The following is a 23134-nucleotide window of genomic DNA, read 5'->3' on the forward strand; positions in this document are numbered from 1 at the left end:
AATTTCATATTTCTTTCTTAAATTCATGTACTGGCCGGAAGGAAGTTGACAAACGTCAATTTCATATTTCTTTCTTGTGTGTTGATAAAGGAGGATTTTTTTAAATTCATATACTAGACTCGAGGAAGTTGAGAATTTCATATTTCTTTCTTAAATTCATGTACTTGAGTTGAGGATGTTGAGAAACATCAATTTCATAGTTCTTTCTTCTGCTGTGATAAGGGAATTAATTTATTTTTATTTTTTTAATTTATGTATAGGACTTGAGGAAGTTGAGAAACATCAATTTCATATTTTGTTTTTTAAATCAAGTTTTGGAACGTTGATGCGAAATAGAAAATGTCTGAGAAAATAACATAATTTTTTCAAAAAAAAAAATGAAATTAAGATTTTATTTTCTTAACCAAAAATAAAAAAGAAATGAAACAAGTGGACTCTTTGTTGTCTAATTTTTTTTTAAACCTTAGTTTAACTATTTTATTTATTTTTTAAAATCTTAGTGTAATTATTTTATTTTTGGAGTTCTTAAGCATATTTTTTAGCAAATATTTGTGCAATTAGATGTTCCAACTATTTTTGAATGTGTTAAATTCACTTATATAGTTAAACTTAATATAATGAGACAACATCTTTATGATATCTCTTTAAAATTGGGAAGTCCTCCAATTTTTTTTTAGGAAAAAATATCTTAATTTCCTTATTTGTGAAGAATTGAAAAGCTTACATTAATTAGATGCCATCCGGATTGTGAGTGAAAAGTGGACGAATAGCTAGGGTTTCATGTTTCTGAGTTCCATGGAGGCACGCAAAGGGGGGAGCCCCACTCCCTCCTACAGGTAGGCAGTGGCCAGCCGTAGTAAGAAACCTATAGAATCTGTCAGAGGGCCTTTAGGAGAAAGGAAAAAGAATCTGGAAGAAGATCAAGATTTTACCAAAGCAAGGGAGGACAACATCATGAAAAACAATGAGGAAGAAAACAAGAAACAGGGAGCAGAAAACAAGGCACAGAAGGGGCCATGTAAACCCAAGGCTGAGGTCACTCCCAAAGTAGTTTTAAATGATCCCGCACTGCAGGCTCACAGGGACCACATGCAGACCTATGCTATCATTTGTAAATTCATTGGATTATGGCCCACTGAAAAAGCATTACAAACGTGGATTAAATACCATTGGAATCCGAAAGGAAGCATAGACCTACACCTTGGGTCAAAGAGTTTCTTCATTATGGTCTTTACAAATATTGAGGACAAAGATAGGGTATTTGAAGAAGCACCCTACTTCTACGCAACAGCAGGCCTCTACATGCAGTCATGGATGATGAATTTTGTTCCGGAGCAAGAAACTTTTGCTTCGGTCTCGGTCTGGGTAAGACTCTACTCCCTACCTCTTGATTACTGGCAAACATAATCGTTATCTACCATAGGTAATAAACTAGGGCGTTTTGTTAAAGCCTCTGAGGCCACAGGAAGTGGAAAATACTTCCTTCGCGCGAATATGTGTGGAGATGGACCTTTCGGGAGTCCTACCAGATGAGGTAATCTTGGAAGTTTTTGATGAAGAATGGGTGCAAATAGTAGATTATGAACATATTCCTTTCAGATGTCGCAGATGCCATGAGCATGGGAACCTATTTAGAGACTGCCCTCTCAGCAAAATAGAGAACATAAGTAAAGCAACCACAATGAAAGACACTGAAAGCTTTCACAAAGTGGGACATAAAGGAAAAGGGGGCAAAAGGGGGCCAAAGCAACAACAAACAAAAGGGCAACAAGCCAGTCTAAACAGGTTCCAAGTTCTCAAAGAAGAGGAAGGAATATCAAAAGCAGATCAAGTAATGGAAGGAAGCTCAGGGGAGAAGGAGAAAGAAGAAGATAGGGAACAAGCACTAGATGTTAAAAAAAAAAAAAAAAAAAAAAAAAACAATGCTGAGCGATGGAGAACTTGAGATGGATTAAGAAATGACTCAAAGTGAGATGGAAACGGAGGATCATGAACTGTAGGAAATTCTGGAAAGAGAAAACCTATATCTGGAAGGATTCTTGAAACAGGGCACAATGGGAGGGGTAGACTCATTACCTCAAGAAGAGTTCAACAGAGTACAACAACTATTTCTATGGAAAACTCAGGACAAAGTACTGGAAAGGAAAAGAAACAATGAAAGGCAGGGCAACGAAGGAGTGCAAAATTTTAAAACCACCCCAGGATTAGCTCCCAGAAACCCAGGAAAGAAAAGAGGTAGGAAAAAGCAGAACGAGCTATTGATGGAATGTGGAAAGCTAATGATAGATTCATGTAAGATGAAAGACCTATCCAGCTACCCCTTTACAAATCTTTAATAATGAAGTTCACAACTTGGAATATTAGAGGTTTAGGTAGTAAAAGAAAACAAAGAATACTTAGCAATAGAATGAAACAAGAAGCTCCAGATATGATCTTTATCCAGGAAAATAAATGTTCCATTCAAAAAATCAAAGAAATTCATAGCAAATGGCTCAATAGATTTGAGTTTCTAGAAGTTAAAGCAGATAATACAGCAGGAGGCATACTCACTCTTTGGAACCCCCAAAAGATTGGCATAATAGATGTTGAGGCATCTAGGAATTATTTATCAGTGATTATTCAGCCTGTGGGAGACAACGAGACTTATTTGGTCACGAATGTTTATGGCCCACAAAGACTGGATGATAAACTCAGATTTCTAGATTCTCTTGTAGAACTAAGAGATAGACATGCAGGAGTTCCATGGATCATGGGCGGGGACTTCAACATGATCAAATCACTTTCGGAAAAAAAAAAAAAGGGGGAACAAGAACTTTAAGCAAAGATTCTACAACATTTCAAACTTTCATAGATAATATGAAGCTAGTTGACACTGAAATGAATAATGGCCTCTTTACATGGAACAACAAGAGAGGAGGGGAGTCTCAAGTAGCCTCAAAGTTAGACAGATTCATAATTTCAGAGGACCTTATGCTCACAGACAAGGAAATGATAGTGAGAATTCTCCCCTTTGGTGGCTCGGACCATTGGCCTGTACAAATGGAGGTATAGGGTATTGGTACCCCCAAGAATAGACCTTTCAGATTTGAGAATATCTGGCTTACCCACCTAGATTTTATCAGCAATATAACAAGATGGTGGAAAGAAGATCTGCATATTCAGGGAACAAGAATGTTTCTGCTCCACAAAAGACTAAAATACATCAAGCTTAGACTCAAAGACTGGAACAAGAATGAATTTGGCAATATTTTTGCAGCGAAAAAAGAGGTTGAAGATAAAATGCAGACACTCAATCAAACTCTTATTACAGATGGCTTTGATAGAGGCAGAGATGAACAAGTCACCAAACTTCATCAAGACTGGGAGGACTTATGTAAACAAGAGGAAATATATTGGAGACAAAAGTCTAGATTTCAATGGCTAAAAGAAGGGGAACGAAACATCAGTTCTTTCCACAGATCCACCATGGCGAACAGATCCCATAACAGGATCTCTTCAATCAAGGACGACGGAGGTCATCTTCGCAGTTCCCATGAAGAGATAGAAACTGTGTTAGTCCAACACTTTCAAGGTATAGCAAAGGAGACCACTGCAGACAGAGATCATTTTATCCGGGACTTAACAAGGAATATACCTAGACTAGTATCAAGAGAGGATAATTTCAATCTCAACAGGCCAGTGCCTGAAGAGCAGGTCAGTGAGGCCGTTAAGGAGATGCAGAATGGCAAAGTGCCAGGCCCTAATGGTTTCAATGTGGATTTCTTTAAATCCTGTTGGAGCATTGTTAAACAAGATATTATGAATGTAGTGGAGGATTCCAGGTTGAATAGAACCATTCTGAAGGTGCTCAATACTTATTTCATATCCTTAATCTCCAAACAGGATAATGCTCAGACTCCAGATAGGTTTAGACCCATAGCTTTATGCAATGTGGTGTATAAAATAATATCCAAAGTTGTTGCCAATAGAATTAAACCCCTTCTTCCTACTCTAGTTTTTGTGGAGCAATCAGGTTATGTGGAGGGTAGACAAATTCTCAACAACATCATTCAAGCGCATGAAGTGGTGCATTCATTGTTAAGCAATAGGAAGGTGGGAATGATTATGCAATTGGACCTTGCCAAAGCTTATGATAAGTTGAATTGGACCTATATTAGGAAGGTCCTTCTAGCCTTTGGATTTGATCATAATTGGGTAAGATGGGTTATGGCACTGGTCACTTCTTCTAGCTTTTCAATTTTGGTCAATGGTTCTCCTTCCAAGACCTTTACTCCTTCAAGAGGTCTCAGACAGGGAGATCCGCTCTCTCCCTTTCTCTTTATCCTCATGATGGAAGGACTTGGGCGGTCTATCAAGCATGCGAAAGAAGGGGGTAACATCAAGGGTATCCAACTTTCTGAAACTGGAAAGGCTTTGTCCCATCAACAATTTGTTGATGACACTATGTTGCAGGGAGTCCCCATGGTAAAAGAAGCTCTTGCTTATAAACAAATCCCATGTGACTTTGCCATGGCCATAGGTATGGAGGTAAATCTGTCCAATTCTAAGATTTTTTTCTTTAATACTAATATAGCTATTCAGAGAAATATATCCGAAATTCTGGGCTTTCAGAGGGAGGTCCTTCCTTCCAAGTACTTAGGAGTTCCTCTAACTGATAAACCTTTGCACAAAAGCATCTGGGAGCCAGTAATTAACAAGACGCAGAATAAAATCAAAAAATGGACTATCAGATCTTTAAACTTGGCAAGTCGCTTGGTTCTTACAAAAGTTGTTTTGCAATCAATCCCCATTTTCATGCTTTCAGCACTTCCAGCTCCAAAGGGAGTTTTACATCAATTTAGAATCATTCAAAGAGACTTTTTTTGGGGTAAGGGGGAGGGGAGAAAGGAATGGGCCTTGGTAGCCTGGGATAAGATTTTCAAACTGAAAACCCATGGGGGTCTTGGATTGGATGATCCAGATGTTCTCAACAAGGTTTTAGGGGAAAAATTATGGTGGCATTGGGTGAAAGATCCAAAGGCTCAGTGGGCTAGTGTTTGGAAAGAAAAATATGCCAGCAATTGACAAGATAATGATCACATCAGGATGATGGGAATCATAAAAGGATCCAACATTTGGAATAAGGCATGGGAGAATAAAGGCTTAGTGCAGAAAAATAGTTTCTGGGAAATCAGAGAAGGAGACCTTGCTCTATTTTGGGAGGATAAATGGCAACAAGAACCTACACTGTTAAGAGAGGACTTTCTGGACCTTAAGAAAGAAACGGATACCAAAGGGTTTTTCAGGGTTAAAGATTTTTGGGAACAAACCAGTATAGAAGACAAATGGAGAACCTGGAAGAATATAGAATTTGGGGATGACAACCCCTTGAAAGCAAAAGCAGATGCACTACTGACAATTTTGGACCAAAGGAAGATTCTTGTTTCAGAGGGGCATGACCAACTTAGATGGGGCAACAATAAAGAAGGTACCTTCAATATTAAGGAAGCCAAGAAGATATTCCTTGAGCTAGATTCCTACGTATCGGACAGGGTTTCGAAGAACCTTTGGAGGCATCAAGGTTGGATGAAAAATAAACTCTTCAATTAGTTAGTACATCATAAGAAAATTCTGACTTGGGAAAATATTAGGAAGAAGGGTGTTCTAGGACCTTCTAGATGCCAGCTATGTGAAGCCTACGAGGAGACAATGGAGCACCTTCTCAATGACTGCACCTTTACCTCTAGGTTGTGGGACACGTTTGCCAAAATTTTGCAACAGATGGACAGGGACAAAGAAAGCATTATCAACACCCTAAATAATTGGAGACGAAACTTCTCTGAGTATGAGTTTCTTTGCTTGGCTTGGGTTTTACTTCCAGGCTTCATAATTGGATTGTTTGGAAAGAAAGGAACAACAAAATCTTAAAAAATGCACACAACACCACCCAACACATTTTTGAGCAGATCTTAAGACAACTCAAGGAGACAGTTAGCACTATTGTGCAAAACTCCCCAAAAATTCCACCTTCAGAAAATGAGATGCAGATACTTCGTCAGCTGGGTATGCAGGGGCTTATACCACAGGGAATGGATAGGAAGGTTATGAATCCAGCAAATAAGCCAGATTATTAGCATCCTCCCCCTCAGGGTTTTCTGAAATTCAACATTGATGGGGCCTCAAAAGGCAACCCAAGTCTTGTTGGTTTTGGAGGAGTGCTACGAGATGATAATGGTTGTATTCTTTTTATTTTCCATTGCCATCTGGGAAGAGCTACAAACAATATGGCTGAATTAATGGCTCTTGAACAATGTTTAGATTTCTTGAAGTAGGATAATCTCCAGAATATTATTATTGAAGCCGATTCTGAGTTGATCATTAACTCAGTTAAAAGAATATGTTGTGGCACAGAGCCAGAAAAAGTCTCAAGTCATTGGAGGCTGATCCAGGTCTTTCAAAGGATCCAATTTCACCTCCTAGACTTACGCACAGTGAGTTTCACTCATGTGTGAAGGACGACCAATAAATTGGCGGACATTCTGGCCAATCAAGGAGTGGTTTGCACTAAAAACAGGGTCAAGTTGATTTGGCGAGAGATGCCTCATAACAGATTAAGGGAGCAGTGTTTTAGTCAGGCGAAAGAGGACAATAAGGTATTTCGAAATAGGGCCACAGAGACGGGATCTGGTTGACTTTTTTGCAGAGTTATGACACAAGTAAGGTCGCTTTTGGTATGCAGGTCTATGATTGGCAACAACGAACTAGAAGTTTCATGGGGATGGCTGGAAGAAGGGATCTTCATCTTCCTTTGGCCCAAGCGCTGGAATCCAGTGTTTCGCGGCAGCCGCAAAACCCCACTTTTTTGCCTGCAGTAGCTTTACCGCCTTTGAAGTGGTTTCCGGTGTATCGCACCCCCTTCATGCTAGAAGCGATTTTTCTCATTTGGAAGCGATTCCACTCACCACGCTACACGTGGCTAAGAGTGGGGAGGAAATATCGCCTTCATCGCGCGGTAATCATCAGTGAGTTAAGGCCGCACGATATGATCCATAACCGTTGGATCAATCGCGGTGAATCTACGCCAGGAGTAATCATGCTTGTTGGTGGGTCTAAAACGGAGGTTAAAGCTCGAGCTGTTTGCACGACCTATCTGGAATCACGTGTATATGACGGATTTCAAGAGGTGAAAATGAACGATGGTTATGTTAAAAAAGGACCCGATAGAATTATCAATTATGGTCTACTGAGTCCATCGGGTTCGATTTGCTTGTTAAACGGTGCGCTTGTTGGCCACCCAAAATGTTTCTCATTCGCTGGATCTTTAGATTAGGATCTAATGGCTAGTTGTGGGTTAAGCCTTTTGTACATTATTTCTTTTTTTTTTTCAATTAAATAGAAAGATCGGTTCTTGCCTTGGCAAAAAAAAAAACCGTACATTAATTTTATATATTTTCTCAAACATTTTTTATTTCATATTAATATTCCAAAACTTTATAAAAAAATCCAAATATAAAACCAAATTTTAAATTATTAACTTATTATTAAAAATTACAAAAATCTAAATTTAAAATTTCAATATACATCATATCAAACATATATCCATCCAACGTAATACTCTTTTATTTTTAATTTCTTGTGATGATATTTTTAATATGAAATAGTTTTTTACTTTTACTATGGTTTAAATAAAAAATAATTTAAGCAAACTTTCAATTTTTTATATTAGATTGATAGTCTTTTGTTTTCTTTTTTATTATATAGAATAACGATTTATGAGATATAAGTTATTTTTGAATTTCTTCTGATTAGAAAAATAACTATAAATGTTTTTTTCTCTTTTTCAATTTTTTTTAGGAAGTTAAATAAAATTGATAAAGTAATTTTTTTCATGGAAATAAGGTTGTTATATGAATGTAATCATTAAACTGATAAAAAATTATTTTCACTCCAACACAGATTTTCTTCACCTTCTTTTATATCTAATTTTAATAGTTTATTTGACAAATTTCCTTTTCCAATTAGTAGTGTGATAAAATTCTATTTTCACACCAAATTTCTGACTCAAATTCCCTTTACCTTCTTTTATATCAAGTTTTACTAGTTTATTTGATCAATTTCCTTTTCCAATTTATAGTGTTTGTGTACTAACTCTCACATTAAAGACAATCTTTCTTTCTTTTTTCTTTTGTCAAGTGGTTTGAGTTCATTAGAGATTACATGAGGCTAGGCTTGTGGCTTGAGACACTGCCACCCATTGGCATCTAAGCCGTCAAAATCACACCGGCTTAGCCCTTAACACGACTATATTTTCACCCATGAAATTTCTAACAGCCAACCTTCACATTAGAGAGTGACTTAACAATACACCCCATCAACATCTATTCTACACTAATAAGCAAAAATAATCTTTATTTATAATACTGAACTATTTATATTTTGAATAAATTTACGTGTATACTGCTTTAAAAAAATAAAACATTTATATTTTTAAATAATTTTAAAATTATTACTAAACAAACTAAATTCATGTATTAATATATAAAAAAAAATAAATCAATATTATCATATATGTATTATTATTATTTAAATTCACTATTTTTTTGGAATTCTAATTAGAAGAAAGACCATGTAACTCAAAACTTAAATACCAGGAAGGAAGAAATGCCTTATTTGGTCTTATGCAATTCAAATTAGGTGAAGGTCGTCTGTGGAGGTGAGAATATGATACTAAAAACCACTCAAATTATTCAAATTAGGTGAAGGTCGTCTGTGGAGGTGAGAATATGATACTAAAAACCACTTTATGGTGATTAGTGTAAACTCGAATGTGGGGAAAATTTGGGAGTGAAGAGGCATTTAGTAATAGATATGTTTAGTGTCTTGGATGTTCGTATTTTTATTATTGTTATATGAATTACTAGTATGTATGCAGGCTAAGATGTGATGTGGTTGGTAGCATTTGAATTTTGAATAAAGTTTTTTGAATAAAGTTTTAGATTTGATTATATTATTGATGTGTTTATTATTGATAGTTTATGAGTTTATGGTATTTGTTTATGTTGAAATTTATATAATTGTTTGGAAGATTCATAGTTAAGATATTTGTTGATTTTTGAAGGTTTAGGTGACTAGTTAGCATAGTTTTAATACATGATGTGGCACATGTTGTAAGCAAAGAAAGAATAAACTCACTGCATGTTTCTTTTATTAAGAGTATTGCTTTGAAAGTGTATTATAACTATTGTTAGTCACTCAAGAATACATTTAGAGTGTAGGGTTCTTCTTTGGAAAGAACTTTCCTTTGAAAATTTTGTTATCTATGTTTTGTTGTGTGTTGTTTTAACAATTGTTATAAAAGTCCATCATTGACAACCTCATAATGGAATATTCAAATACTTTCATGATAAGAAATATTCACATACGCCATAATTTCCATTTAAAAAAGATAAGACCTTACTGTTCAAAAGAGAAAATAGCAACAATGTTGTGACGCCGAATGATGCACCAATATTTACTTTTACCAAGTTTTATGTTGTAACGCCCAATAATGCACCAACATTTACTTTTACCAAGTTTTATTTATTACTGTTAATTTTATTCTGTGTAACTTGGATTGTTAAAACAATTAGGCTTGTTAAAACAATTACGCTGAAATGCCAGAACAGAGGTTGTTAATTATTAATTAAAAGAATTTGATGAGTTTGTAAAAGAGCTGAAGGATTAGTTAAAATAACTTCTGAAAACAGTTATAACTAGTTCCCCATTTTTTCCCTCAAAAAGGAAAATGACAGAACCATGAAGGGGTTGGGAAAAAAGGAAGGGGACTATGCTGTGATTAATTGGGGTTGGGAAAAAAGGAAGGGGACTATGCTGTGATTAATTGGGGTTGGGAAAAAAAGGAAGGGGACTATGCTGTGATAAATTTTCCTTCCTAGAGCTGGATGATTTAGCTAGTGGGAAAAAATTGTTTTATTCACTATCAGGTGTTGGAATAGATAATTGCCATATTTGACGCTGTATTCTGGCCGTAATTACGCTGGATGGAGAGACATTCCAAAACGAAAGAGTTACATACATGATTCACAATAGATCAAAGGGGTATTTTTGAGGGGTATTCTGGCCGTAGACATTCCAAACAAAGGAGTTACGTACATGATTCACAACCAAATGTGTCAAAACAGATAAGTAGTGTTACTGTGTTTAATAATCATCAATAGGAAAAGATTAATTGTCTTCTTTTAAGTAATGAACAAGTTAACATGTTAGTTAATTATTAATGAGATTCTGTCACTAATAATATTAGGAATATTGTCTTTAGTTACACTTCAGTGCTTTCAGACTTTTACATGCAATCAGTGCATAAAAGGAATAACAACAATATTTCACTTGCACAACAATAATTAAATATAGCTTTTATTCTAAACATCAAATAAATGAATGAATTACAGTAGAAGAACAAATATCCCTTTTATTTTCTGAGTATAAATTGTCTTACTAGAATTTAAAAGCTCACTCAATAATTGTACCAGAATATGCAAACTATTGATTTATGGAATTTCATAAGTACCTCTCTATCTAACCATAACAGGAGAACATATAAAGAATGACAGAACCATTGAACTTCCATTTGGATAGTAAACAAATGATAACCGTGAGGGTTTGTAAGGCTCTCGGTCGAGTTCTAGGAAGAACCCCCGTGAGCCAATTACCTAGGATACGCTTCAACTCTATCATTCAAAGATTGCTAACTCTTAAACAAGCGGAAAGAACAAAGGTGACCATTAACTAAATACAAAGATCCAACATTGAACAACTATGAGCTAAATGCAGGGCTACAGTTGGCCAAACTAAACCTTAGAGAATAGAACCTTGACTGGGAACTATTATAACATTAACATTAGACAGAATGTGAATCAGAATGCCACTGTAATATATATATATATATATTCATAAACCCTCAAACAAGAATGTGTACATGAAACCCTTCACATAAAACCCTTGATGGAGGTTCATCAAAAATAATATTGTGCCTTTGGCGAAATTCCACAAAGGCCATCATTTTTACAGTAATTATAATTACAGTTCGATAACACTCGTAGCATCCAACCAGAAAAGACTTAAGAGTTCAATATAAACAAAATTAATATTGTTCCTCAGATAACGAAAGTCTGTCGCCAGAAATGAAAACGCAAAACGCCAGGACAAATATGAGTAAAGACCAACTTGAAAACGCAGACAATGGAGTATGGTAAGAGAGCAACCTCTTTCCAAAAACCCCTTGCCGGATATGGAGTTTCACACCGCTGCCAGACGTACCTACAGAGAGAGAATGCCATAGAGTAAGCATGGAACTCGAGTCGGAAGGAAGCAGTGCTAGCAGCAAAACACTTGTGTAAGGAAGAAATTACCTGAGAGGAGGCTTGCCGAGCCATGAGCTGCGAAGTATACCTCTTAGAGCAATATTGCTATTAGTGGATGCTTGCAAGTAAACTTCTAGAATTCACCATTTCTATCCTATGCCTTTACCTCAGGTTGTCCCATGAACCCAACCTGTCCCTCTAGGGAAATGAGTCCAACCATTGACGGTTTCACCTGTTGGATGAAGACAAATAAGAACATCAAGGGCCTGCATACTGAATATTAATACAGAAATGTACAGTAAATACCTACAGAGAAATATAAAATGAATTTCAATGGATTAAGAACAACAGAGAAGTTAACATAACCTTTGTTACCTCCGAAGGATACCTATAAGCTCGATGAGATAGTCATGGTGGAGAGACTATCCATATCGCCGTCTAGTCACCCTCTATCGTAGAGCTAAATAACAACCCTATATCATGACCAAATGACCCAAACCTTGCCTAGTCTGGGCAATATTCCGCCGGTTAATCCCAAAATCATGAAGGCCATGGATCTCACCCAATCTAGCGTGGAGATCAAACCATGTGCCGGGTCAAGACCCTTCTAATGAGTCTCATCAACCTTAATTGTAGGAAAATGGTGTCAGTGGAAGGACCTCGGGGTTCTCTCCATTTACATAGGGAAACACTGTAAGTGTATGCTAGCGAGGAGGAGTCTTAAATGGTGCAGGTATGGTTGTACACCAGAATTAACTATTATACTACCGTCAGCATATAGCTCCTCAGTAAAATCGACCCATATTATGTTAATATTTTTTATTTAGTTTTGTGTGTAGCATGTTACAAATGTGATGGTGGAGTCACTCACTAATGGAGTGTATGGAGAATGACATAATGAAAAATTGCAAAAATAAGAGTAAGGTTTACATAGACATGCTTACTCCTGGTTTGAAAGTACGTTGGTGTGAGTCTAGATATATATTTAGATTCTAAGGGGTGTATGTTGTGTTCCTAATTAAACATTGAGGGGATAAGTAATAATCACAATTCATATAAAATATGAAAATGTTGAGATAATTTTAAATTAGTTATAAAGTAGTTAAGATAACTCTAATTAGGTTATTATTTTGTAATCCATAATATTTCATACCATAAAGCATATTTAATGATTTAAGATTCTACATAATAAGATGTCAATTCACTTAAAGCATATTTAATGATTTAAGATTCTACATAATAAGATGTCAATTCACTTAAAGCATTTATAGTAAAAAGTGAAGCAATACAAAATAATTATTCAGACAATAAGAAGTGCAAAATGACAACTATGAAAAATTAATTGTGTGACAAACAATAATTTGACATCAAATTTTTGGGTAGTAAAATTCAATATGAATTTATTTCAAGAAATTTTAGTGCCTTTGAACTACATAAACTGTGAACACCATGAAAGTATTTAGAGAGATGTGTAGTGCATTGGAAGTGCACAACTGTGAGGACTATGGTTAAACTCACACTTCAGAATGTCATAAATATGTTTTATTGAATATTGTAAGATCCCATAGTTAAGTGAAAGATAAAGTCTTTGAAAATATCTCCAAGAAAAAAGAAAGGATAAAAAGATTACATGGTATCATGATGCTTTGACATACAATCTTTTGCATAGATTTTTACTTGTTTGTGTTGGTTTGACTTTCCCTCTTGGTTTTAATTACCATAAATTAGAATTTTATAAAAATATTATAATATGTCCAATTTAGTGTAAATATTTTATTTAATTGATTTAATGCATATCGATAGGTTGCATTATTTCATTGTTTAAAATATTTTTTAATTAATGTTTTTTTTATTAATTTATATGCTACATTTTATTTAATAGTAAAATTTTATAATTTTTAATAGTAATAATAATTTTATATTTTAATGATATTTTTTTAATATTAAAAAATAAATAAAATGATAAATATGAATTTGATGATGGGAAAATATGATTATATTGATATATTTACTTCCAAATTAAAGCTAATATAAGATTTTAATTTTGATGGATTTTTAATATATAGTTTTATAATATTTTTTTAAAATTATTAAAAATAAAATAGTTTTATGTAAAAATTTAAAACATAGTTAAAAAATATTTTATATAAAAATAAATTTTATTATTAATATTATTAAAATAAATAAATATTTTTTCATATATATATTAAAAAGAGGATTTATGATTAATACTATATAAGTTTATAATTAAAATATATAAAAAATATTATTAATATTAAATAAATTTAAGATTAAATTATATAAACAATTGAATCTCGTAATCTCATTTTAATTTATTAGTGCCTTGAAACCTAGTTTTATGGAGATTAGTTGTTTAATTTAGTTTATGAATTTTTTATAAGTTTTGCTTTTCTATATTTGGAAAGCATTTCTTTGAACTCATGGTTTGGTTAGAGGACTTTAGTTTATGAATTTTTTTATAAGTTTTGATTTTCTATTTGGAAAGCAATTCTTTGGACTCATGGCACAGTTAGAGGGCAATAAGTCATGTTTGTGAGATTTTCATAGTTAGTCATATTATTCATTTATCAATAATTTGAAATCTACATTTATGGAGATTAGCTGTTTAATTTAATTTATGAATTGTTTATAAGTTTTGCTTTTTTATATTTGTTGAACATAAGTCATGTTTGTGATATTTTCATAATTAGTCACATTATTTATTTATCAAGAGCTGAAACCTAATTTTATGGAGATTCGTTGTTAAATTTGGTTTATGAACTATTTATGAGTTTTATTTTTCTTTATTTAGAAAACATTTCCTTGAACTCATGATAATATTAGAGAACTTTGACTGTGGATTTTCCTAATTAACAATATTATTTTTGGATGTTTCTAATTTTAGCAATTTCTGTGGGACATAACTCTAGTATTTTTCTATTTTCTATAAAAGGAGATTGACGTTTTTATCTAAATTTCATGATTATAAAATTCCTTTGGCTTCTAGTGTTTTTGTAGTTTTTTGAATGACCTTTTCTCAGTATATTGGGGGTTTTTCGAGTGACCTCCTCTTTGCTCTCAGGGTTTGTCAGATTTCTAAATTTCAATGGCACATAACAGCGATTCCTACTCAACCAAAAACACCCTCAACGATAATAATTACAGCAATGAGGTGTATTTTCCATTGGCCGTTGTGGGCAGAATAATGCGGAAAAGGAGGGGCATGAATGAGGAGGAGTCGAGAGAAGCCCAGGAGGCCGTGCAGCAGTGCGTGACGAAGTTTATCAGCTTTATTACCTGGATGGCGTGTGACAGGTGCATGGAATACAAGCGTAAGACTATGAACGCTGATGATTTGCTATGGGCATTAGAAGTTTTAGGGTTTACAGACTACATATTTCCATTGCGTCGGTATTTAGAGAAATACCGGGCATGGGAGGGGAGAAAACAAGCGGACCCTTCACAAGGTCAGGCTGGTTCTCCAAGTGAATCCGGAGTAGTTTTTAGCCATGTCCAGGATGGGACCACGAATCTTGTGGGATTAAATTTCTCCACTAACCATTGAATTACATTCTTGAGACTGTATTTTCCATCTTTAAACACAAAAAAAAACAGGGGATTTGAATTTTGTTAGACATACAATGAAATCATTCCAGTTTGTTTTTCTTTCATTCCAGTTTGTTTTTCTTTCATGGGAATTTTTTAAATTCATATGTTCTAAGTGAGAAAGTTGAGCAAAATCAATTATATATATATATATTTTGTGTGTTTATCAATTTTATATTTCTTTCTTCTGTGTTTTGAAGAGGATTTTTTTTAAATTCATGTATTGATTTGAGGAAGCTGAGAAATATTAATTTCATATTTCTTTCGTGTTGATAATGTGATTTTTTTTAATTCATTCATCTGATTTGAAGAAATTGAAAAACATCAATTTTATGTTTCTTTTTAAAATTCATGTACTGCACTGAACTTATTTCTTTTTAAAAAGATCTGAATAAAAAAGAATTGATAAAAAAGTTACACAATATCATGATGCTTTGACATACAATCTATCGCAGGCATTTTTACCTGTTAAGTTTGTGTTGCTTTGACTTGCTTTTTTGATTTTATTAATCTCAATATTTTATAAAAATATTTTAATTAGCTTAAACCTATTTCAATATTTTATTTAATTAATTTAAGGCATATTGGGGTAAGATGTTTTCTTTTGAATAAGTGTTTATTTTATTTTATTATTTTTTATATGGAAATTTTTTTGGGTGGTAGTTTATTCATTTTATATTTTGAAGAGTTTTTCAACATTTTTTTGGTTTAATCTTCTAGAATCTGGAAGAGAGGGTTGGGAATCATAAGTTTGAGTTGTAAATTCTCCACAATCCAAGTGTTTAAGAGATTTTTCAGGGTGCTGAATCCATATATATAGTCAAAAACCCATTTTAAACAACATAAAATAATTTTTGACCAAAAATATTTTCACTAGCTTACAACCAAAAACTCTAAAACCTAACATGTTTAGACAACGCCTTTTATTATTATTAAAGAATAAGGTTTTTATATGTTTCTGATTTCAACATATTTTGAAAATTTGACATGACATGAGTGGAGTTGACTATTTGACTTCTCTCATATTTAAGAATTTCCAAAATCTATAATTATAATATACTCTAATTAAAAAAATAACCTTGAGCAATAAATCATACATGAAAATATTTAGAAAATTCTTCAAAATGTTTGGTTTTTCATTCTGCTCTAGTTAAAAAAATAACCTTGATTAATAAATCATACATGAAAATATTTAGAAAATTCTTCAAAATGTTTGGTTTTTCATTCTGTGTAACTTTGTTTGTAAAAATGCCTTGATGGCTCAGATGCCTGAACAAAATAGAATGATAAGATCATTCATTCTGTGTAACCTTTTTTTTAATTAAATGCCTGAACAAAATTAATGTCATGAATCCTCCATGTTGGATTTTTAATTTTAGAACTTCATCAGATTATTAGAATACTGGTCTAAGCATCAGTAGACAAGAATCATAACTATAAGCTTATTGTGAAATGCATAGCTAATAATAGCATTCAAGAAAATAACAACATACATAATTAAGTAAAAGCAGAATGGAACAACATATGAACCAGATAAAGTAGGCTATCAAGGCAATGGAGTAAGTATTTTAGAACTTCATCAAATTATTAGAAAAGTAGTCTAAGCATCAACACACAGAATCGTAACCATAAGCTTATTGTGAAATGCATAGCTAATAATAGCATTCGAAACAATACAAACTTACATAATTAAGCAGAAGCAGATTGGCACAACATATGAACCAGACAAAGTAGGCTATCAAGGCAATGGAGCATGTGGAGTGTGTCTAAATATGAACCAGACAAAGTAGAGTATTAAAGCAATGGAGTATGTGGAGTTTGTCTAAGGAAGTTTGTGAAATCGGGGACGAACCGTTTAAGGAAAAGGCGGGGACCCAGGAAATGGGATCCCTACAGGTAGAGGTGGAACACTTAGTGGGAAAGGGGGAAAGTTCAGAAAAGGTGGGGGAAGGGGAAGAGGAAGGGGAAGAGGAAGAGGAAAAGGTGGGAAGCCCAGAAGAGCTTTTGGCTGAGGAAGATTTCCATGAGGAAACAGGGCAGCTCTGTTGCTTGATGATCCTTTGTTAACTTCATGTAGTGCACGGCCTTTTCTGAACGATTCATGATCGGATGAGATTTTGTGAGAACACAATTTGCTTCCGTAATGATAGGATAACGAAGTGAATGTGAAGGTAGGGATTCCATTGGCTTCTGATGTGAAGATCAGCTGATCAGACGAGGAGGTACCCAATGATGGCACATTGAATTTCTCTACGGGGCTGCTGAGGAGCCTCGCTGAACAGTACCCTTTGATAGGGGAACTGCGATCTTTTGAGGAGCAGAGCAGCATGGATGGTATAATAGAGCCGGGAAGCTCCACCCTGAATTCTCCATTTTTATCTGTTTTTCCTTCAATGGAAACTGAGCCTGCATTCGTTTTCCTGTTGAGGCCAGCGCGACACTCCACAGCAACCACAACACCTGTTGGATTAGTATTCATTTCAACATCACTATCAGTACATTGTTAGGTTACTCAATATCAAATATAGTTGATATATTCAGCATCTTTTTGGTGCGTAGATTAATTAGTTTGTGCGATGTTTAAATTTTACTAATTGGTTCAAATTTTAGGGGAAGAGGTTGAGAATGAACACTATTAGTATAAAAAATTTAGACATGGCTCTGCAGATACAATATCCAATAAGAGATAGAGATGCCTATGCATAATAACTATTATGTCGAAAATACAATTAAAACTTTTTTTTCAGAGAGAAATCCTTATCATATGACCAAAGCCCACAAATTACAATCGATATGACCGAAACCACTAAAACTTAACATTATGAAAATGAAACTTACCTGATATGAGATCAGGTGTGTCTGAAGAATTCTCTTCGTCCAAGCTGCATGCATGGCCGCAGACTACTCTGCCCTTCAAGACAACAGAAATCGGTTTCTGTTGGGCTTCAGACTTAGCACTCACTGAACTGCAAGTGTAGACGATACATAACAGAATTGCAAATACAGCGTTCTGTTTCGAGGCCATGGTGAATTCCAACTCCAGCTTCAACTCCAACTGCAACTGCTGCAGCTCCATCCCTTGTCGCCCATTTTATACCCATCCACTGTTATTCACGCACATTTAGAAATCTTTGGTTGGTTTGAAAATTGTTCCCATTGACTTTTCCTCTCCCGAAAAATTATGTTTTATTGGAATATAATCGTGCAATTTTGGCAGAAGGCTCTGGAGGATTCCATGTCTATAAGCACAGAAACGGTATACAATGTCAAACTAGTAGACTTTTAACTGACCTTATACCTAACTATGTACCCCTAATAGCCTAATCAAAACATATTCTAATGCTCCGAAGTTACTTCACCTACTCACCTAATCCTAATTTTCACTCAAATTATTGAATAGGGGCAATTTGAATCGATATTCCACTTTTTAACTTATTTGAAAAATGTTTTGGTATGAGGAAAGATGTGAATATTTAAGGAATTCCTTTATATTTAAATGGGTTTTTATATATATATATATATATATATATTTTAAATCATGGTTTTCATTTTCCAAATCTTTGTTGTATAAATATTAATATGTATTTATTTTAATTATAAACTTATTAAGTATTAAATTTTGAGTAATTATATTAGTATTAATTTTTTTTTATAAATTAATTAATCATTATAGATATATGGGAATTTTCAATTTATTAAGTATTTAGTGAAGGTTTTAATTGTATAAAAAATTTCTGAAAAAGGAAAAAAATATACAATGACAAAAAGATAAAATTTATACAAAGATTCTTCTCATACCCAAAATTAGGAAAAGAAGATTGTTTTTTCATTATATTCCTTTCAATGTTACAATACATTATATACATGCATAAGAATTCATAAACCGGCTCATAAATGTATTCCCTTGACCGAATTTACAAAATACCATGGGTAAAACCGTCATGTTTAAAACCATGTACAAAACCATGGGTGGTTTCCCCAAACCATCCTTGGGTTTGTCCCCTTGCAAAACCCCCGACAAAGGATGTTGCCACCCCCCCTACAACCCTCCAGTTGCAACCAACACAATGTAACAGTGCTTGGGCTTAAAATTGCAAAGAATATAACACATACCCAAAATTGAGAACAATCTAAAACAAATGAATGCCTAAACTTATAAATGTTTAAAATATCTAAGATCAAATTGAATTTATGGTAGTATCTATGAACATTCATAAGAAGTTCATGGATGAAAATATAGCAATGAGGTGATCAAGAATGTATACATAGAGGAATGTGTTCATGTTCCTAAGTAAGAGCATGTGCCTTCTTTCGAATTTGTGCAATTATAACACAAGTTAATGATGTGAACACACTTTGGAATGCATGCACATTAATAGTATGCACTCGTCCTAAAGTGTGTGTGCATTCTTTTCACAATGGATGAAAATCTAGATGACCTACCATATTTTCATCCAGGATTCATGTTTCCCCCCTTGACCATATCTATGGCTTTGAGACCTGTACCTAGTGCTCAAAAATGCTAATGGTACCTATATACCTAGTTAGAGGCAAATAATGCACTTGAGAGGTCATTTGTGGTGGTTGAAGGTGTAAATCTTGGCCCTAGTAAATTAGAAGCATTCTTTAGGGCCTAACTCTTAGGTTTGTTCCCCCATATCTAGGGTCCAAAATCTCATAGTTAATGTTCAAAACCTCATACAGTTGATTATCTTATCCAAAACCAAGAATACCCTTAGTTAGCATCCAAGATTCTAATAGACCCAAGATTTGTTGTGCAGTTGGCCAATGAACCTGCTCAACATTGGATCTTTCGGCATCACCCACAAAGTGGATGAAGTCTCACCTGAGATTCTCTAGGGGACTGCCGGAACCAGGTTTCCGCAATCAAATGGGATTACTAGAATCTTGTGATGCTATGAATTTGAATTACAGTGTGAGACATCATACACCTATTAGCCAGACACCTAGTAGTCATTCTGGGATTGCGTGTTGTGCAGGACTTTGTGGGTTCTCACACTCGTTAGTTAGCACATATGTCATTACCTACAACGGTACTAAGGTTTAAATATATTATCCTTCTCATTAGCCTATTCGACATCAGTAAAATGACTTACCATTCACTACAAATATGCTTTAACATATTAAAACTACCACAAGAATATTTGTCCTCTCAACCATTTGGAACATTAAGAGGCACTAGTTTGACATGCTACCATTAAACAAATAATGAACCAACAAGAAACAACAACAACGCCATAGCATATTTGTACACCAATATAGAGGAGACAATCCACAATTCCTTTCATTGCTTAAAAAAAGAGGCGCAATGCACTATAATAGAAGTCCTTTAGAACTCGGCTCACTAGCATTCTATATTACTCAGGGCACAATACAATAACCATTATGAGACAAAAACATAAAAAACTTCATTACATATTGTTTCCTTTACACCTCTTTTTCATAATAGCTACAACCACATATAGTGAACATATAGAACTGCCGAAGCAAAAAACATGGTCTCGTCAATTCGTTCTTCCTTTTTTGTCCCAATGCATGAACTATCTCAAATGAGTCCTTTTATTGATCTGCCATAGCCTATAGATCTTCTTCGGCCTGCTTCGCCTCTCTTTTAGTTGTCCTACATGTTGGCTAACCATCTCGGATATTTCTAACATCTACTCTCTAGTTGTCCCACACCACTTAACCATCTGTCAAACCCGCTGAAAATATCTACCACCAACTCGTCACCACTCTGTGGATTTCCTTCCTTCTATAAATATTTATGTATTCTCTTTCCATGGAATCCTTCCTCTCCTTCACTATCATTTGAAAAATTATAACTACATTATTTATTTGCACATGTCCTATCTATTGTATGATGTTGCCTCCTATGTGTGGTACCTCCCTATGCCACGTCTCTCTCTTTTGTGCTAGTTCTTAATATTCCACGTTGGCTACTTCTATCCCACACCACTCTCTCTTCTTCATGGCCACCTATAGTAACACAACAAAAATTTCAAGATTTTCCATCCTCCAACATTCCCGCAACAAAAAATTGTGGCTCATCCTGAGCGACTCAGTCTTTCTCCTATCACCATGGGTTCAGGAAAATTTGTCCTTATTGAGGTTGAATTTATACTCTCGGTAAATAAGTTTGCAAAGGTGGTCAAGTGATCTGGTCGTCATAAACTCCGATACTGGTAAGAGGGGAGTGTCACGCTCCTTCTATCAGCAGTTGCTCTAACGGACAAAGATCTTGAGTCACTAGTGCTACTCCATGACCTAGTTTATGTTTGTCCTTGACCTTTACCTTCTTCGTTCCGCTCCACCTTCTCATTACCTTGGTAGGGATTGGAAATAACTTGACTTATTTTCCTTCTTTGTGACACCTAGAGTGTTAGTGTGAAGAGCGGTGCATCCTCAATTAGAGGACCACTCACATGCCCTCAAGTTTCTCACGGTCTTGTCTCTTCACAGGAGTTCATCTTCGAGACTCCTCATGCCACCCCTATATGCATGAGGATGAAACCTCATTCCATTACTACAGTCCCCATTGTAGGGACTTCCCTGACATAGAACTGCCAAGTATACTCACATGGCCCTCCCATAATCTGTGTCGGGTTAACTGAACTAGTGCAACTATGACCTATCATGTAAACCAATCTCTAGAGTGGAATGGGCCCTCTCTTTTCTGGGCCACTTGTCATGATTGAGCTGTCACAAATAGAAAAATTCTCATATCTCCTCATTACCATCTTTGAATCTCCCAATGTTGTCTTTGCTTCCATAATCGCATCATATTATCTTGACAAGCATTACAGACTCTTCCTCGCTACACAACCTCATTTTCTCTCACTCTTTTAGCTCCTCTCTTTGATATCATTGTAGCTCCATCCATCCCTTACGTCATTATCGCATTGCCCCTCTTCTCCCTATCATGGACTACTCTACTCCCTTGAACTATCATAGACTCTGAAATCTCCTCCATAATTTCTTCTGCTAGATCCCATCCCTTGGGTGATGTTTTATAACCATTGAACCACTATCTCCTTCCCATAAACAAACATATCACTATCTTCTTCATTATTAATTGCTAATCTAGATTGTTACACCTCTGTGTGGAATGCATGTTAAATTCTCTTTAGTTCAGTTCGAAAGGATGACGTACATGTGCCATCTCTCAAATTCATACCCATTGCTACTCACTTTATCCTATTCACCTTAGTATAATCCTCTTCCAATCATATTATCTCAATACCCAATGGGTCAAAATGGTGGTTTGCGTGCTCTTATCTACTGCCAAAGACTGATTCAGGGATAATATCAGTTTCTTTCTTTAAATTTAGTCTTCATGACCATACCAAGGATGGTCATTCCTGCACCCTCTCACGTAGTTCATGTCACCCCGACTCTTACTTGAGCCTTCAATTAAAATAGTCTGTTGTACGCCATCAATACTGCATCCAAGATTAAAATAGTATTTCCCGCTTGATCGTTCAACCTATTCATGCGATTCTTCCCCAACTGGACTTCCCTTTCCACTGCGTGTTATCTATTATGGGAATACTATTGTGTGGAATTCCTTTTGGTGTGCACTATTCCACGTTGGCACACAATGCAATTTTATTTTGCACCCATCTAATAACCTTTAATAACACACTCAATATGAACTAATACTATTCGTTACCTCTAAAAATAGTGGAAACTTAACTTGAATCTACAAACAACCCAATTTATTTATATACACAAGGGTAGAGCTTCCATTGTCATTTTATGCTTGCATTATTTATCTTTTGAAGTTCTATGCAAATCCAGATTTCTCTCATATTCTTATTATGTACCACCATCAGGCTTATCCACTCAAACTCTTTAATAGGTTCAGTGATTCATACCTTTAGCATTTTATCCAACTCCCACTTAACCTTATCCTTGTAGATTGGATTCAACTGATAGGGCCACTACTTCACAAGCTTAGCCTTAGGTTCCAATGGAATTCTCATCTTGCTCAATTCTCTTACGATTCTCTTCATTTATTCAAAGGTGTTGGGAAACAAATACTGGTACTCATGTAGTAGATTTTTGGCCTTATCTACCATTTCATCATCCCAATAATATAACTTCCATCTTAGGACTTTCCTTTGTCACAATGTTCACTTTCCTAGTTTTGATAGGTTGTGCATACTCGA

General features: G+C 34.8%; 1 protein-coding gene and 1 pseudogene across 1 annotated transcript; one reads left to right on the forward strand and one right to left on the reverse strand.

The window, feature by feature from the left end:
- The first annotated feature begins 14445 nt into the window (after positions 1-14445).
- LOC149202612 (nuclear transcription factor Y subunit B-1 pseudogene) lies at positions 14446-14904 on the forward strand (annotated as a pseudogene).
- A 1601-nt stretch (positions 14905-16505) lies between these two features.
- LOC149202613 (uncharacterized) lies at positions 16506-18023 on the reverse strand. Its single transcript, XM_089400015.1, has 2 exons — positions 17784-18023; positions 16506-17405 (listed from the first exon to the last, which is right to left on the reverse strand). Exons 1-2 carry the CDS (start codon positions 18019-18021, stop codon positions 16801-16803), a joined length of 843 nt encoding a protein of 280 aa, XP_089256141.1. The 5' UTR covers positions 18022-18023; the 3' UTR covers positions 16506-16800.
- Between the last annotated feature and the right edge of the window lie 5111 nt (positions 18024-23134).

This window comes from Pinus tabuliformis, chromosome 2_1, assembly GCF_031772625.1.
Source record: "Pinus tabuliformis cultivar Carrire ecotype Pingquan chromosome 2_1, CPIR1, whole genome shotgun sequence".
Taxonomy (NCBI): Eukaryota; Viridiplantae; Streptophyta; class Pinopsida; order Pinales; family Pinaceae; genus Pinus; species Pinus tabuliformis.